At 32.3% G+C, this 18,672-nt stretch overlaps 1 protein-coding gene across 1 annotated transcript in view; it reads right to left on the reverse strand.

Moving 5' to 3' along the window:
- Positions 1–16,960: 16,960 nt before the first annotated feature.
- The window catches only part of LOC143070577 (schlafen-like protein 1), a 28,180-nt gene continuing 26,468 nt past the window's right edge, over positions 16,961–18,672 (reverse strand). Inside the window, exon 4 of the mRNA XM_076244820.1 lies at positions 16,961–17,111. Within this exon, the coding sequence (XP_076100935.1) occupies positions 17,016–17,111 (96 nt within the window). The 3' untranslated portion in view covers positions 16,961–17,015. The remainder of the gene's footprint in view (positions 17,112–18,672) is intronic.

Below are 18,672 nucleotides of genomic sequence, written 5' to 3' on the forward strand. Positions count from 1 at the left end.
AAATGATCTGAAAAATAATCATTGTTATAAATTCATACATCATTACAAGGAGAAAGTACCTATGTTTATATATTCCAGACCATATAAGTATTTGGATTGTACGTGTACGGTCCAGTACGAGTATACTCATACCGTCTAGTACAAGCTTGACCATACATGTATTTGGAACATATGGGTTTATTTTAGACAAAAATTTATCAAAAAACTTTTATTGAGTATTACAAATTTTAAAATATTATACAATTAAAGGAATTAAGTGGAAAACATTACATCAATTGAAATTGAATAATTCTGTATTTAATTGTCTGTTTCAATCTTATTTTAGCATTCTCGCCCCTGGTGACACTTGCTGGCGCAAGGAACATCAGATTTCTTACATTTACATGTTTTGTTCATGCCTGTTCCTTTGCATTTGCATCCCATGCTTGTTTTGCGGCAGCATGCAATGCAATTCCTTTTGTTTTACAAAGTGCATTGTCAATTTTGTATGTCAAAAGTTCCATTGCACTCATAACATACCAATATGCCAAATAAATTTGCATCCTTACCAATAATATCAGCAACTCTACATCCAGAGTTGCTTTTCTCACAGTAACAAAGCTACCTTTCTCATTCTTTGCTTATTTTTCAACACTTTTTTAATTTAATATTTTTTTCTTCGTTTTTGGAACAGGATTTTTATATAATTATGTCCAGTTTCTTATTTCAATTACAATTGAACTTTTTATATTAATTTAAGATTTCAGTTATGTTGAACTGTGTTATACATGTCAAGGTATCAAAAAAACTTGCTATAAATATTATAGCTGACAATGCGGTATGGGCTTTGCTCATTGTTAAAGGCCGTACGGTGACCTATAGTTGTTAATGTCTGTGTCATTTTGGTCTTTTGTGGAAAGTTGTCTCATAGGCAATCATACCACATCTTCTTTTTTATATTGACCAACGTCTTATAATCTGGCAGACCGTAAGTGTACATTCAGACCATATGCATATTTTCGAAAAAGTACAAAAATGTATGCATATGGACCAGACCTAATTCTTTATTATTATTTTAATGATATATATTTTTATGCTATCTTCCTACAACTGTAACAAATCATCTGATAAGATGTAAGGGTCAGAAACCGACGAAAAGTTCTATTTGGTATCGTAATGGCAATGTATAAATAAATGGAGAAACTAGAGAGTAAATTGCAAAATGTTTACTTATTCGTAAAAAATTCTTTCATATCAAAATACACAATATATATACATCTGTACAAAACGATAATAATGAATGAAAATACATAAAAACAATAATAACATATTACATAACATATTACATAATACAGTAGCTTGGCCTAGAAAAGGGGTCAACTAAGCCAAGCCAAAAATGTCATAACTAGCCAAAACAAATCACCTAGTATAAAAAAGAAGCAAAAACAAAAACAATCAAAATTCTAAGTAAAGAAAAGGAGTTGAAAAGGGGGATGGAGGGAGGGAAATTGATAAAATCCCAAATAAAATCTTGTTTACATAAATATCGATCGTGTTGCTTATCAAGGATGTGTAAATTGTGACGTGTAGTGTAAATACTGACACACATTATCTAGTGCAGGGGCTCTCCAAAGGGAAAGGCAAATCAACTTAGAATAAAACTAAAGATTTCCGTCATCTGCATAAAATAAGTTATTAAAATAACTTGCCTTTATGCTATCTTCCTACAACTGTAACAAATCATCTGATAAGATGTAAGGGTCAGAAACCGACGAAAAGTTCTATTTGGTATCGTAATGGCAATGTATAAATAAATGGAGAAACTAGAGAGTAAATTGCAAAATTTTTACTTATTCGTAAAAAATTCTTTCATATCAAAATACACAATATATATACATCTGTACAAAACGATAATAATGAATGAAAATACATAAAAACAATAATAACATATTACATAATACAGTAGCTTGGCCTAGAAAAGGGGTCAACTAAGCCAAGCCAAAAATGTCATAGCTAGCCAAAACAAATCACCTAGTATAAAAAAGAAGCAAAAACAAAAACAATCAAAATTCTAAGTAAAGAAAAGGAGTTGAAAAGGGGGATGGAGGGAGGGAAATTGATAAAATCCCAAATAAAATCTTGTTTACATAAATATCGATCGTGTTGCTTATCAAGGATGTGTAAATTGTGACGTGTAGTGTAAATACTGACACACATTATCTAGTGCAGGGGCTCTCCAAAAGGAAAGGCAAATCAACTTAGAATAAAACTAAAGATTTCCGTCATCTGCATAAAATAAGTTATTAAAATAACTTGCCTTTATGCTATCTTCCTACAACTGTAACAAATCATCTGATAAGATGTAAGGGTCAGAAACCGACGAAAAGTTCTATTTGGTATCGTAATGGCAATGTATAAATGAATGGAGAAACTAGAGAGTAAATTGCAAAATTTTTACTTATTCGTAAAAAATTCTTTCATATCAAAATACACAATATATATACATCTGTACAAAACGATAATAATGAATGAAAATACATAAAAACAATAATAACATATTACATGTACATAACATATTACATAATACAGTAGCTTGGCCTAGAAAAGGGGTCAACTAAGCCATCAGGAAAGATGCAATAAAATAAGTCTTTCCTACCGCACAAAGGCCAAGCACTTGGCAGAAAATAAAGCTTTGATCTTAATGCCTGATCATAATTAGTTCTAATTTAACCATACAACTATAAATACAATACCGGCCCAAGCAAGTACCGTAATGCTAACAGACAAAGTCATTGTAAGAATTAAATAGATATAAGAGCCACACACAAACATCTATATATCAATGATAAAGTTTGCATTATAATTAAGTATGCATAAATATATCATGCATAAGCATTAAAAAACTTAACGGCCCAACCAGTTAAGTTTTGTTAGAATACATAGCTTCATGCGTTGAAACCTTTTGACTTTATAATTGCTATTGCATTAAAATGATATGTTTTATTATATGATGACACACTAACTGGAGATTTATCAAAAATAAAATTCGTATTGATTGCCAATTACCAGCCCAAGCAAGTAATGTAAAGATGCTGAAAAATATGTATATATTCCTATAAAATGATTGTACCGGCCCAAGCAGGTACCAAAATTGCCTATCAATTTAAATGAGATCTTATGTATTTTTGAAATGCGTTAAACTTCCAACGTCCCATAGATCGTATTTGTGAATCGGATAAGCCTCTCTCGGCAGCATCAGTTGCTGCTCCTATGCGGAAATTGTGTCCTTTGTATCGCGAACTATCCAGACCACAAGATGCTAAGCATTTATGTAATATTCTGTCAAAGACTGGACGATGTAATGGAGTGGCATCAACAGAACAAAACAATGGTGCTGTGGGAACGGAAAAGGGTCTCACTTTAAGGTACTCGACCATGGCAACGACGGCTGATTCCATTGCGGTACCTTGTGAAAACGAATTGGTCTTTGGCATTCCTCTAACATTATGCTTAAATCTTCGGAAGCAAACCTGAACTTCTGCTGCTTTGCCCTGGATATAAAACAATGAAACATCGTGCAACAGCAGAACATTATCATTTGGGACATTTTTTGACGTCACCAATTCTCCAACTTTTAATGATATATATTTATATGTAAGAGTGTGAAATTTAGACATTTGAAAAACAGATTAGTGGATGAGGTACATCCTACGTTTGATTTAGCAAGAATTTGGATGGATCGTTTGTGAACGACAATTCATAGTAATGAGGGAAATTTTTGTTAATTTTATTTGACTTTTTGATATTCTTAGCTCACCTGGCCCGAAGGGCCAAGTGAGCTTTTCTCATCACTTGGCGTCCGTCGTCGTCCGTCGTCGTTAACTTTTACAAAAATCTTCTCCTCGGAAACTACTGGGCCAAATTTAACCAAACTTGGCCACAATCATCATTGTAGTATCTAGTTTAAATATGTGTCCGGTGACCCGGCCAACCAAACAAGATAGCCTCCATGGCTAAAAATAGAACATAGGGGTAAAATGCAGTTTTTGGCTTATAACTCAAAAACCAAAGCATTTAGAGCAAATCTGACAGGGGTAAAATTGTTTATCAGCTCAAGATCTATCTGCCCTGAAATTTTCAGATGAATCTGTCAACCTGTTGTTAGGTTGCTGCCCCTGAATTGGTAATTTTAAGGAAATTTTGCTGTTTTTGGTTATTATCTTGAATATTTTTATAGATAGAGATAAACTGTAAAAACCAATAATGTTCAACAAAGTAAGATTCACAAATACGTCATCATGACCAAAAGGGTCAGTTGACCCCTTTAGGAGTTATTGCCCTTTATAGTCAATTTTTAACCATTTTTCGTAAATCTTAGTAATCTTTTAGAAAAATCTTCTCCTCTGAAACTACTGGGCCAAATTAAACCAAACTTGGCCACAATCATCATTGGGGTATCTTATTTAAAAAATGTGTCCGGTAACTCTCCCAACGAACCAAGATGGCCGCCATGGCTAAAAATAGAACATAGGGGTAAAATGCAGTTCTTGGCTTATAACTCAATAACCAAAGCATTTAGAGCAAATCTGACAGGTTGTAAAATTGTTGATCAGGTCAAGATCTATCTGCCCTGGAATTTTCAGATGAATCGGATAACCGGTTGTTAGGTTGCTGTCCCTGAATTGGTAATTTTAAGGAAATTTTCCTGTTTTTTGTTATTATCTTAATATTATTATAGATAGAGATAAACTATAATCAGCAATAATGTACAGCAAAGTACATGAAGTAAGACCTAAAAAGTCAACATGACCAAAATGGTCAGTTGACCCCTTAAGGAGGTATTGCCCTTCATAAGTCAATATGACCAAAATGGTCAGTTGACCCCTTAAGGAGTTATTGCCCTTCATAGTCAATTTTTAACAATTTTCATAAAATTTGTAGATTTTCACTAACATTTTCCGCTGAAACTACTGGGCCAAGTTCAATATAGATAGAGATAATTGTAAGCAGCAAGAATGTTAAGTAAAGTAAGATCTACAAACACATCACCATTACCAAAACACAATTTTGTCATGAATCCATCTGTGTCCTTTGTTTAATATTCACATAGACCAAGGTGAGCGACACCGGCTCTTTAGAGCCTCTAGTTTGTTGTTGTTATTTGTTTGTGCATCCTATTGAAGTGTCCTGAATTTTGGTCATTGCTATATGGTAAAGAGGCGTTTGCCGCATGCACATCTAGGTTGCCCAAATTTTAAAAGTGTCATAGGTTTGATATATTGGTTTCAAGATAGTTTCGAGACGAAAAGTTTTGCAGGAGGGGGTGTGTGTCACGGGATATATGTATCTATTTTGTTTCATTATTAAACATATTGTGTTATTTGTGTTTTCAGTGTTATATGTTTCAAATTCATATCATATTCATGTTTCTTGACGATTGACGAAAAATGGTTTTCCGCTGCGTATTTTGAAACAATTTTACAAATGGTAGCTTTGTACGCTATGTTTGGCTTTACATACTGAATATTTAAATTAGTACAATAGAAAGTTAAAGCGATTCTTTATTATTATTTAAACGATATATATTTATATTCAAATGGAATGAGTTATGCATGAACTCAAAGCGCGGCAATATTAACCAAATATATACATGTATACTAATATAAGCACTTTTCGAGTTAGTCACTGGTCAATATTACACTCCGGAGGGCAAAAGACGAAAGTCCCCGCTGCAGGTACTTGTATCTTTATTTATTCTTTTAGCCATGTTTAAAATGTTTCAATTAAAGTAAAGTTACTTTAGTATTTCAAATATAAAGAATTCAGTATGGATTGAAAGCCGCATTTTGGTATGCAAGTTAATTTCAGAATAAAGCTCCTTTGCATGCAAATATTTCAGTCAAATATATTGTTCATATTTATTGGAACACACTTGTAAACTTAGTTTACAATTTGTATACTTGCAGATTAATATAATAGAGTATCTTAAAATTGGACCACTCAGTTAATGCAGAAGATGGCCCACACTTATTACCACGCCTAAAGTCTTTGTGGTTTATGGTGAATTAATCTTCACCCAAGTTGGCGATATTGGTGTCCCATTTTTCCTTCGACAATAATTTGCCCTTATGCAACTCCAATCTCCAACACAAAACATATACATCATGAAATGTTTTTTGCCCATCTTAATTCTATACTATAATAAAATGCCTCACTGAGCAAACCCTGAGCAGTTGATACTGTCTGAATTTGGATTCAAATAAATGTTGTCACAGTTCTTAAAAATCTATTGTACAAAACTGTACATTTAAGATTTCTTTTTGAATCTTTTCAAAATATTTGAAATTTGAAATTTTTTGAGAAAAAACAAATATAAACCCCTTAAAGAAATTGGAGAAAAAAAACGCCATCCGACCCCCCTTGGAGTAATTTACTCCAAACTCAATCCCTGCCTTTCCTTTGTAGTAAGGAACCATGTTGATTTTTTCGGGGTTCGTATGGATAGTTTGTTAAGGGGAATTCTAATTGGTTTAAAAAGTCACGTGTGAAATCGTAAGAAGTGAAACTACATATTGATAGTTGTTAGATCTCATATGTAGTATAACGTAATCAGAGATCAATATTTTAATTAGATTTTCTTATTATGAGCCTTAATTACTACTCCTTTAAAAGAAAATCCACAAAAAATACTCGAACATATCAAAAGACTAGTCGTTGAAATTTTATTTTACAATTGACTCTTAAAAGAAAAAAGAAAGGTTGAACTGAAGTAAAATAGACCGCAACACAACCATTCACATACCTAATCGAAAGAGATCTAGGGTCATCATACAGTATTCTCAATTAGACAGGTGTCTTAACAATATGTCGCAATCTCAAAATCACTCCAGTCTTAAAAAGTTACATCAATGCTGATCCGAAACATAAACGCACCATTGTCGAATTCAAAAGTTATTGTAATCACTATATTCTAAACAGTGTAAAAAAGTAACGTTTATTTCTAATCTTAATTTTACAAGACATACCAAATTGTTTTGGTGAAATCACGTACTTGTTCATCTGAACCTCTATAATAAAGTGAACAACAAGTTATATGTTTTAATGGACGGATAAGTATAGTATAAAAATTACATTTAATGTCGTACAAGATTTCAAAACAATTACAGACATAAAAGACATATAGACTACATGTATTTGTTACAAAACAGTCATTGTCTCAACGTACTTAAATAATCTAATTAGTGCGAACCAACGTCTAAGGTAAATCTGCTGATTTATGTCAGATTGGATACTTGATGGTCATGACAGCAACATGTACTGGTGGTAACATGAGTATTCGAAGTTCGATTTCACAGTTATTCGAACATTATTGCAAAACGCAAGTCTTTGAGTGGTTCTGTATATAGAAACAGACAAATCAATAACAGATAATTCCTCCTGTATGTTTTTTTTTTTAAAGTTTTTAACTAATATCTCTTGTCCGAACGTTTGTGTTATTGCAAGTTCATGTAGTAGTGCTATCACTACTGTTTTTGTAAGTTCGATTTATCTTACACGAAATGTACAGTGACAGCATACATCCGTTATTCTGTTTATTTAGACTATGGACTTTACGAATATATGACTAAATGATTGAATGATTTTTTGCTATATACTGTTAAACAAACATTTTCTCAAACCCTGATTTTTAAAGCTAGAAACATTTAGCTAAAGAATATGTTGTATGTGTTTTTAAATCATTCGTAGCCATAATTTGAACGTAGGGAGAAATCCTCTTTAGATCAATAAGAGATGAAGGTCAACTGTAGTAAAATAGAATAAAAATTATGCAATGACACCATGTGAATTGCAATAAGACTTTAATTTCTATACATTTGACGAGATAGTCAGCTTATGTATCAATCTCTCTGACTTCAAACGTTTGCAATGCTGTGTCTGGATTTACATGAACCCGTTTCAAATCAGAGACATCATGAAAGATCATAACATCAATGCTTTTGTCGTTTGGAAATTGGATGTCGATGGCAAATCTAAGATTGTTTATCTTGTAAAATACATTCAAGGATCTGGGCCGATTCAGAGCTAGCCATATTGTATAAAATAAATCTATTTTTTTGTTTGTTTAATACTATAACTTTATGTTGAATTGTTGATGCCATTTTTTTAACTAGAGTTTTTGTCTCCTTGACATTCGCCCTATCGTGTTTTATTTATAGCTTCTATTTTAGTATACCTGTAATATCCATTCCTGTGTTTCAGCAGCAGAAAAATCCCGTACACTACCTTCTCGTCGTAGATAAACATGACCTTTACTATCAAAAAGTTTCTTGAGTTTTTTCTTCTTAAAGACTGTGATTTCGATTACGTTAAAATTAGCTGTGAGGAAAATTACAAGAGGATATGCTGAAAACATATATTCGATTTGCTGTGTGCGATATTCTGATTTTAATATTGTATTATTGCAAAATATAGTATCTGTAAAGTGGTAGTTAAAATTTGTGATAAAAGTAAAATTACATAAATATCTTTTGAACAACTAAAATGCATGTATTTATAGATATTGCCCAGCACCATCATTTAAAATACAATATTTGTTTTCTACCTTCTTTGTAGAAATTACCTAGTTACTAATATATTGCATTGTTTGGTCTCGCCTTGAATGCTTTTACGAATAGTTTCTTAAGAATTATGCAATCTATACGAAATGTAAAAAGAAAATCCAAATTCAAAAAAACAAAAACAAAAATGAAATGGACTTTTTTATATAGATTAGACCGTTGGTTTTCCCGTTTGAATGGTTTTACACTAGTAATTGTGGGGTCCTTTATAGCTTATTGTTCGGTGTGAGCCAAGGCTCCGTATTGAAGTATATTGACCTATAATGGTTTACTTTTATAAATTGTTATTTGGATGGAGAGTTGTCTCATTGGCACTCACACCACATCTTCCTATATCTCTTTAATCATTTGATCATTTTCCACTACAGGAACAAACTCTACTTGAAGATCTTTATTGTCAACAGGTGGTTTTATTGCTTTGATTCCCTCGTCGATATAATCAAGACGAATCTTACCCTCATCCTCACAATTGGAACCAACAACATCACTATGATCTGAAAAAAAGCACACAAACAAATTTATTGAAAGAAAAATGCGTTTAATCAACATTGTTTCCTTGTAAGAAGGGCCTTCTAATGAGATTTTCATTTCGATTGAGATTTAGATATTTTTGCTACAATTAAATCCTAATTATTCTATTGAACTGCGCTACAAAAAATCAGAAATTACAATTAGAATTGCAGATAGTACTTAATGTCTGAAGTGTGCATTGTTTGACTACTATGTCAATTTCTTTCTTATTTGTACTGAATGTAAACTCATCAAAAATGCCAAGATTGAAATTGTGACGCGCGTTTTGGTTACAATAGACTCCTCATAAGTGACGATCAATCAGAAAAGGATAAAAAGGCAAAATAAAGACCGAAATTGAAGAGCAATGATAACTGCAAATTCCTAAAAGTTTTAACAAATACAGCTAATGTAATCTTTTCCCGAGGTAGAAAATCCTTTTTGTAAAAGTTAATTTATAAATATGTCCATATCAATGCTAATTCAAGTCAACACAGAAGTGCAGACTACTGGGCTGGAGATTAAAAGATATTTGCTGGTTTCTTTTTCAGAAAAAAAAACAATTGTTTGTTTCTTTCTCAATTTTATTGAAGATACTGGCTGTTTTTTTTTCTAGAGCATATTGAAAATGAGAATTGCTGGTTTATAACAATAGCTTCAGACAAACGTTCACCATGTTCAATTGATAGATAACATCGTTTCATTCAAAAGATACATATAACATAGAAAAATCTTATTTTAACTAACGAAAAGACGACACTGATTCCAAAAACAAATACACCCAGGACGATAGCTGAACTTTCTGCACGATACACATTCGATATTCTAGTGGGTAATAATTGTACACCACTATTGGTTGATTGTTTTTGAACGCATTGAAAAGCTTTTTCGAAGACCAGACGAAATAAACATCTTGCAAAGTTCCTTAAAAATTTTGTTCATATTCATAATATACGGACTTAATTTGGATGGATATAATTCTTTCATAAAAACTAACCCAACAAAAGTTGTGATTAAAATAAGGAACAAATGAAAATGACACTACATAAGATTTAAAATTGACTGATACGATATGTCTGTATCTCAATTCGCTAGAGACATGTTTTCGCAGAGTTAAAACTTGAGATACTAGAACAGTCATCTGTCATATAACCGAGTGTGACCTATTGCCGATTTTGACAGATTGAATAAGTATGGATTTGCATTCCGGTGATGCATGCATAGGAAGAGTCCCTTACATTGTCGACTCCTCGGTCCCGCCCCATTGAAATTTCTTGAGATTCGCACTGTTATTCGATGTTACATCGATGTGTCTTTTTATACTTAATATGTAAGTTAAACGTCAGTTTCCTTAAATTGAAATCGAAAGAGATTTTACATGTAACTTTGAATATTATTTCAAAAAATGGAAGTTTTTAACTACCTTGACTGGCTATACAGCCCTTGCACGGTCGGTTTGTTATTTCTTGATCTTACTACAGATTTTATAGTAGCGATCAGTGTCCCAAAATAGTAAAAGATTTTAAAAATACCATATCTTCACATCACACGATTCTTCCTACAATTTAGTAACACTTTAATCATTGTTCTGCATTCATTTAAAGGTACATTGAATTACATATCCCAGACATGAACCTTTGAATGTAGTATGTCATATTAAGTTGAAGTTGAAGAATTATATTATTAACAAACCATTCTGATTATAGAAACTAAATACGAAAAAAGTAATTTTGTGTCAACTTGAATAAAGGCATAATATACAGGTTTGTGTTCAGACTTTTCTCATAAATAGAGAAAAGTTAACATGTTCGAACAAGTCAAATATTATTCAAAACTAAGTACAAGTCGTAAATACTAAGTCTTAAACGAAACAATGAACCAGATCGCTTATAAAGACAATTTTATGTTAAAAATTTAATAAGTGTGTTAAAAACCATTCATGTTGAAAAATCGACAATAATAGACGGAGGACAAAAGCTATGGTAAATAGTGACTATTATGTTTGTTTGGTACAAATAGTTGATAAAAAACATTACGTAAAACGTTTGTCATCTCATTATTAAACTCAATCAATAAAATATAACAAGGTAATGTAAAACGATTTTAGGCGGAGCGTATCGAAGTTATTAGACAAACCTACCATCCACACCAATGAACATAGTTCCTTTGGTTCGTCCGTTAATAAACCCACGGATATACCTTGAAACATGTTCTTTCAAAACGGTTTTTAAATATTCTCCTCCCCCGAGTTTGAATTTATTTCCTTGTTTTCGTCCCTAAGTTTTGACCTGTTTGATAGTATCTCTCGGGTAACTCCATTTTTACTTCAATGGTTTCCCCAGTATCTGCTATTCTCTGAAACTTGAATCCAAGTGAGTTTCTACTTTGTGTATCTTTTAATGCATTGAGAACTTCAGTTAGAGATTTAAGACGAATTAAAGTAGATCTCTGATTATTGTCTACAGTCTTTATTTGTATACAGTTTCTAATGGTAGCAATTTTCATGTATGTATTAAGTATATCATATATAGAATCAGTCAAGTTAGAATCCCTGATACTGTTACTTTTCGTAAGCTTTCTTATTATTACAATATGATTGATGTCTGACATCCTGTTAATAAAATGGTTCTTTTAAACATAAAGAAAAGATATAACCACTTCTGTAGAGTCTTAATATTAGCAACGGTACTAGTTCCAAGTAGAAAAATCCATCAGAAAATTATGGGTATCCCCAATTTATATTTCTAATTAAACAGAAATAAAATATCTACTTTGTGTTTTAGTTGTTTGAAAATTTAAATATGGTATTTTTTTATTACTCGAAATAATTATCTAAATAACATAATGTATTTTGTAATTGTTTGATAAATTCATATTTATATTCTTAATTAAATTTGGTATAAAGAATTTAAACAATTACAGAATAAAAATACAACCAGGAAAATAAAAAAAAAGCCAAACATAGCCATTGATGCAGCTGTTAAGTATTGGACACTGTACTAAGCGAAATAATTGTATTAACAGTTTCATTTTAATTCAAATAGAAATTGTTCACATATACATCAATGAATTCAAAACATATATCAGATTTTATATCTACTGCGATCAGTGTTATCAGTGTATATCAAAGTTGAGGAACCAAATACTGAAAACCACCCTATATGACTAACCATCTGAATGCATGAACACTTATCCCCTTCCCTTTGCCCGAATGTTACCTACATAATTAGACTTTTTACTGGGTTTGTAATAACATGAGCAACACGACGGGTGCCACATGTGGAGCAGGATCTGCTTTCCCTTCCGGAGCATCTGCGATAACCCCCTGTTTTTGGTTTGGTTCGTGTTGCTTAGTCTTTAGTTTAATATGTTGTGTCATGTGTACTTTTTTTTGTCTTTTTCATTTTAACCATGGCGTTGTCAGTTTATTCTCGATCTATGAGTTTGACTGTCCCTCTGGTATCTTTCGTCCATCTTTCTGGTACTGGGATAAGTGCCTATGTCAAATTTGAGGTCAAAGTCTACATTTGAGGCAGATATAGAGGACGCCATGTCAGTTGTTTCTTTTAATTCTAGTTAATGGCGCCCCGAATCAGAAAAGAAATGGATTGTTAATGGAAAAAAAAAGGACTGAACTCCGAGTTTAAATTCAAAACGGAAAGTCCCAAATCAAACGGCAAAATCAAACAGCAAATAACAAAACACAACAAACGAATGGACAACAACTGTCATATTATCTATATATAATATTTGAATATGAAATTAAACGATCTGACTTATTTTAGCCTCCTATTTTTGACAAGTGTCAGACTCATATGAAAATAAGAAGAGGTCGGTAAGGAGAGACGCATAGTTCATTCCCATATCGTACCGACAATTTGTTGAAAAGATCTATCAAATGCAACAAATATGATGTCAATAAGAAACTCCAGCATACTGATCAATTGTTTTTCTGTGTAGAAGGTTTTTTTCATTTTTGCTCACTATTAAAAAAAATAAACAGTTCACAGTATTTTTTGTAGACTCTCTTTCACTGCGGACAGAATGTTTGTCAATCAAATGGACACACATTGCTTGTTTTTTTGGAGGCTAAATCTCCCCAGCCTTTAAAAAACATTGATGATGGCCCGTAACATAAACGCGGGAACGACGATTGTCGAATTCATAAGTAATGTTAGTCACCACATTCCTTTACTCTAGTTTGATGTTACAAGCCTCATATGCATATTCATTGTCATAACACGCGCTTGGTCAAGTAAGTCTTAATAATAAAGTGAACAACAATATTAATTATCGAATGGACGGATAGGATTGTTACAAATAATACAAACAGTGTCATACAGGATTGTCCATACAATATAAAAAATAAAAGACATACATATTATACACCTGAGATAACAGTCATTGATATAAACAGACTAAACTAATTAACGTCTAAGGTATAACAGCTGAATATTTAGTGATCCTAGTGGGTAGTTCATGAAAATGACGGGAACATGCACTGGTCGCCACGTGAGTAATCGGTTCCACTGATATTCGAATATCATTGCAGAATGCAAACTTTTGAGGTATGATTCTGTAAGTAGAAACAAACACTCTAGTTATTCAATAACAGTTAAAGCATTTTGTTTAGAAGAACTTACAAACTGTTAGTGGAAGTTAGGTATGGGAATCCTTGTTTAATACAAATACAGCAATATAGCGTATTTGGTAAAGCTAAGTTTATGAAATAAACGAAATGATAGATAATTGATGTGTACATGTACGAATATGTATTAACCCACGCGAACACATTATTCATTGGTTACTCAATGAAGATTGATAAAAAAACTTGTATTTACAATTGTCTTTCTTACTCGATTTATGAGATTTGAACTACTGATAATACCTTGATTGCAACTCCGGGCGTGTTTGATCTTGTCATATTGTATATAACCTTGACCGTTTTAAATTTCACATGATGGCTTCTTAATGTACGTATGTGTGATGTTTTTGTCTTTGGTTGCTGTCAAGGAAGTATACCCAACATCGTCTTTTAATCATATCTACAATTACTATGAACCTGTAAGATCCAATCTTGTGCTTAAGCTGCAGAAAAATCACGAACACAACCATAACGTCTCATGTAAACGTGACCATTACTGTCAAACAGTCTTTTGATTTTGATTACTTTACAATTTGCTGAAAATAAAATAAGGTTTTCAATAATTTACTAAATGGCAATATAAAGTCAATTAAAATAATAATTACACCTTATGTAAGAATCCTGGATTTTGATTGGTTGATAGCCAGCGTATTTTTTACCAATTTACTGTTTTCAAATGAATATCGTTCATTTTTTAACGCCGCCGGGGTATTAGCCAAAAGGATATGCCTTTTGTACCCTCTATGGTGTGGTATTTGCCAAAAAATACTCTATCCGACTGGACGCTTGTAACGTCACGATCATCAATGCGGTTTTGAACATTAACATTCGGTGTAATTAAACAAATATATCATTTTCTTGAGGGGTATTTGCCAAAAATACCAGTCGAGAGAATGTTAAATTTCGCGAGCCGTAAGGCGAGGGAAATTCATTCTCAAGACTGGTATTTACCCCTCAAATATACCCCTCCTTAACGAGATATATCTGTTTAATGTAAATTTTCTAAGTTGGCAATATTATAACTCGAACGATATACCTCAATAAATTGTTTTATCTTTGAAGAGATAATATGTTTTACGAGAAAAATGAAGCAAAATCAAATGTGTCTTAACTTACACCAACTAAAATAATAAGATCAAGAACAAACAAAATTCTTGTTTTGTAACTCAATCATAACACCTGAGTTAAAATACAATACTTATGCAGATTCGGAAATGCAAGTTCGTTCCGGTCCTTGGTTCACATATTATCAACTTATCACTAAAACAAGGATTTTTTAGTGCAGAATTATTAATTTTTAACATGAGCAGACACGAGTACCACGAATATATTGAAAGCAGTAGATTATTTGCCTCCAACAAACAACACATTGAAATATCTTCGTGGTAATCGCGTCCGCTCATAGTTAAAAATTGCTCAAACAAACGCAGACTTCTTATTGTCATAAAATTTACGTTTTTCAAGAGAAAGAGAGTGGTATTTAATCATTTTCACACACAAATAGCAGAAAGTTCCATTGTTTTTATCGTCAGATGAGACACTATACTTTTGAAAATTTATTATTTTTCTTGGATTCTATTAATTCTTATTTATAGGGGGCCAGGTGTAAAAACTTATCGTACCTTGTCCTATGCAATTTTTTTTTATAAAGGCATGCGATACAAATTGGATGATGAAATAAAACCGAAAAAGCGTTGGTGAATCAAAAACCAAAAAACGACTATAAGCAAACTAGAAGCTTCATAAAAAGTCTGAGCCACATGAACCTATCAAATACCCGGAGTTATCTTGCATGCTTTGGAAGGGTAGATAGATCCTGCATTGCATGTGGATTTGTTCAAGGAACAGGTAAAACCGACCTTGATCAATTACGTACAAGTAAGACGTTCTAAATGCAATTTTTAAGGTCTTTCCTCTACATGTACGTTAGGAAAGACCTTATTGTTTTTTTTATTTAGTTATTTTTCAGTCCAAACAATTTGTAAAACAAAATCATTTTTTTAGCAATGTCAGGTTGATCAGTGTGTAAATTTATGGAAATCTGAAATGTTTTTGTTCAAACTCTATGATGGATTTTAAGATTTATAGCACAAATTGAAGCTTACACCTTGCTGTAGACGATGAGGTCCTCAAGACAAGCAGAAGTATTTGGTAGAAATCGATATCACAACTGCTGCAAATCAAGGATTATTTCAATATATACAATAGTATGCATTTCGTCTACATAAGACTCATCAGTGACGCTCAGATCAAAATAGTTAAAAAGCCAAATAAATACAAAGTTGAAGAGCATTGAGGATCCAAAATTGCAAAAAGTTGTGCCAAATACGGCTAAGGTAATCTACTCCTGGGGTACGAAAATCCTCAGTTTTTCGAAAAATTCAAAGTTTTGTAAACAGAAAATTTATAAAAATGACCATATAATTGATATTCATGTCAACACCGAAGTGCTGACTACTGGGCTGGTGATACCCTCGGAGACGAAACGTCCACCAGCAGTGGCATCGACCCAGTGGTGTAAATAGTAATCAAAAGTACCAGGATTATAATTTTATACGCCAGACGTGCGTTTCGTCTACATAAGACTCATCAGTGACGCTCAGATCAAAATAGTTAAAAAGCCAAATAAATACAAAGTTGAAGAGCATTGAGGATCAAAAATTCCAAAAAGTTGTGCCAAATACGGCTAAGGTAATCTACTCCTGGGGTAAGAAAATCCTCAGTTTTTCGAAAAATTCAAAGTTTTGTAAACAGAAAATTTATAAAAATGACCATATAATTGATATTCATGTCAACACCGAAGTGCTGACTACTGGGCTGGTGATACCCTCGGGGACGAAACGTCCACCAGCAGTGGCATCGACCCAGAATAGCTTTCTCACAAATGCTGTTCTTATTTACTCAACATTAAAATTGATATAAACATGTATAGAACATGTCTTTTTCCAGTGACAGAACACACGGCTTCCCTTTTAAATCATTCTTACTTAACCTAATTTGCAGAAGCTATCTAAATCATTTATTGCTTCATTTTTTTTTATTCTTCGATTTGCAGAAGATATCTGCCACTTGACTGTTAAAAACAGTAACCCATCCCTGTGTTTCCTTATTGAATCCGCAACACATCAAGCACTATTGGAAAGGGACTTATAAAAATAAGAACGTTATAAAATTCTATTATTACTATTCTTTTATAAGTTACCTTTTATTATTTTGTCCATCTTCTTCCACTGGAACAAATTCTACTTGATAATCTTTATTATCTACAGGTGGTTTGATATCTCTGATGCTTTCGTCAATGTAAATTCGGCGAATTTGATCTTCATTCTCGCAATTGACACCAACAACATGTCCTTTATCTGATCAAAAGCACACAATAGTTAATAAAAAGGAAAATGCATATATCAAACAATATGTCCGTACAAATTCCCAAAATGCGTTAATTTTCGTTACATGTATCATTGAAAACGATATGTACTTTCTTCATAGCAAAATGTCTGTGCCAAGTAAGGAAAATGATAGTTGTTACCCATTCGTTCAGGCTGTTGAATTTGCTTTTTGAATACGGATTTAATGTTTTTGAATTGTCCTCAGAGTTTTGTTAATTTTCTTTTTAAAAAATAAAAAAATGAAAACAACACGTTATGATTATCATGCTTCCGAAGCGCTTGCCTGGATTACATTTCAATATGAACACACACAGATCAAATATTTGAAATCCAAGGATTTATAGGAACTATAGACAATAGAAGAGCAAATGACAAAAACATATCCAAATCCGAGTCAATTGTGCATGGGTGAGTTAAAAAGATAGTTTCTTTAAATTCATCAATTTATAAACAGGCAACTTTAGATAAGTTTTTTACACATAATTTCAGTACCCAAGTTATGACTACTCAGCTAAATATAACACAGTGCTGTAAAAAGGAATATGACAAATGATGTGTTTTATGTTTCGCAGAGCTTTCCTGAAAAGTCTATGATATATAGCAACCGACACAGTTGATGTGCCATATGAACAAGAAGGAAAAAAACAAAAACAAACAAATTCATCCAAGGTCAATTTTGTCTGGGAGATTTAAAACCTTAGTTTCTTTATAATTCCAAAATTTATAAACCGTTTTATCGTTTATTTAATCTTTGAAAATTTTAAACAATGCATTCAGAAATTGTAAGTTTTATACTAGGCCATCAATGACAGAGACATCCAATAGCGTCGAACCAAATCATAATAGTGTTTTTATTTTACCAATTGTTATCTTTTGTTCAATAGTTTTTTTTTCAATCAGAGAAATAGTTATAGCAAATGCAAGCTATGAAATATCGTGTTATCTGTGAGATATAAACCCTATATCTACTAGCAGTTGCTGCTGGAAAAAAAATAAAATCACAAAAATACTGAACTCCGAGGAAAATTCCTAATCAAATGTCAAAATTTTGCCACACCGAAACAAGAACATTTGAATAATTTCTTTAATTGTTCGAAGTACTTCTTTATCGACCCTCATTATCAACTTTTAAAAGGCACAAAACAGCTTTATGTATATCTGTGAATTATTTTATGAATTATTTAGGGATAGACGTCATTGTTTTTTTTATAATACTTGAAAGTGTAATAAGTCTTGGTCACTATTCTCAATGCTCCATTCGACAAAAAAATGAGCAAAGTCAAATCCCAAAGAAGTCCCGATTGTATGTTAAAACTTTCACCTCAAGCAAGTATATGGACAAACATAGGCGTCTTGTGCAATGTAATATCTTTTTGTTTAAGGATGTATTCTTCTGACGATTTTAACGTAATTTGGAATCGGTCTACGGGAGATAACTCTTATCTTATCACAATGTCGCAAAATTGATGACAAAATTCATAGTTCGCCGAAAATAAATAAAAACTGTTAAATACACTTAAATGTTGTCTTT

Source organism: Mytilus galloprovincialis, chromosome 4 (assembly GCF_965363235.1).
Source record: "Mytilus galloprovincialis chromosome 4, xbMytGall1.hap1.1, whole genome shotgun sequence".
Taxonomy (NCBI): Eukaryota; Metazoa; Mollusca; class Bivalvia; order Mytilida; family Mytilidae; genus Mytilus; species Mytilus galloprovincialis.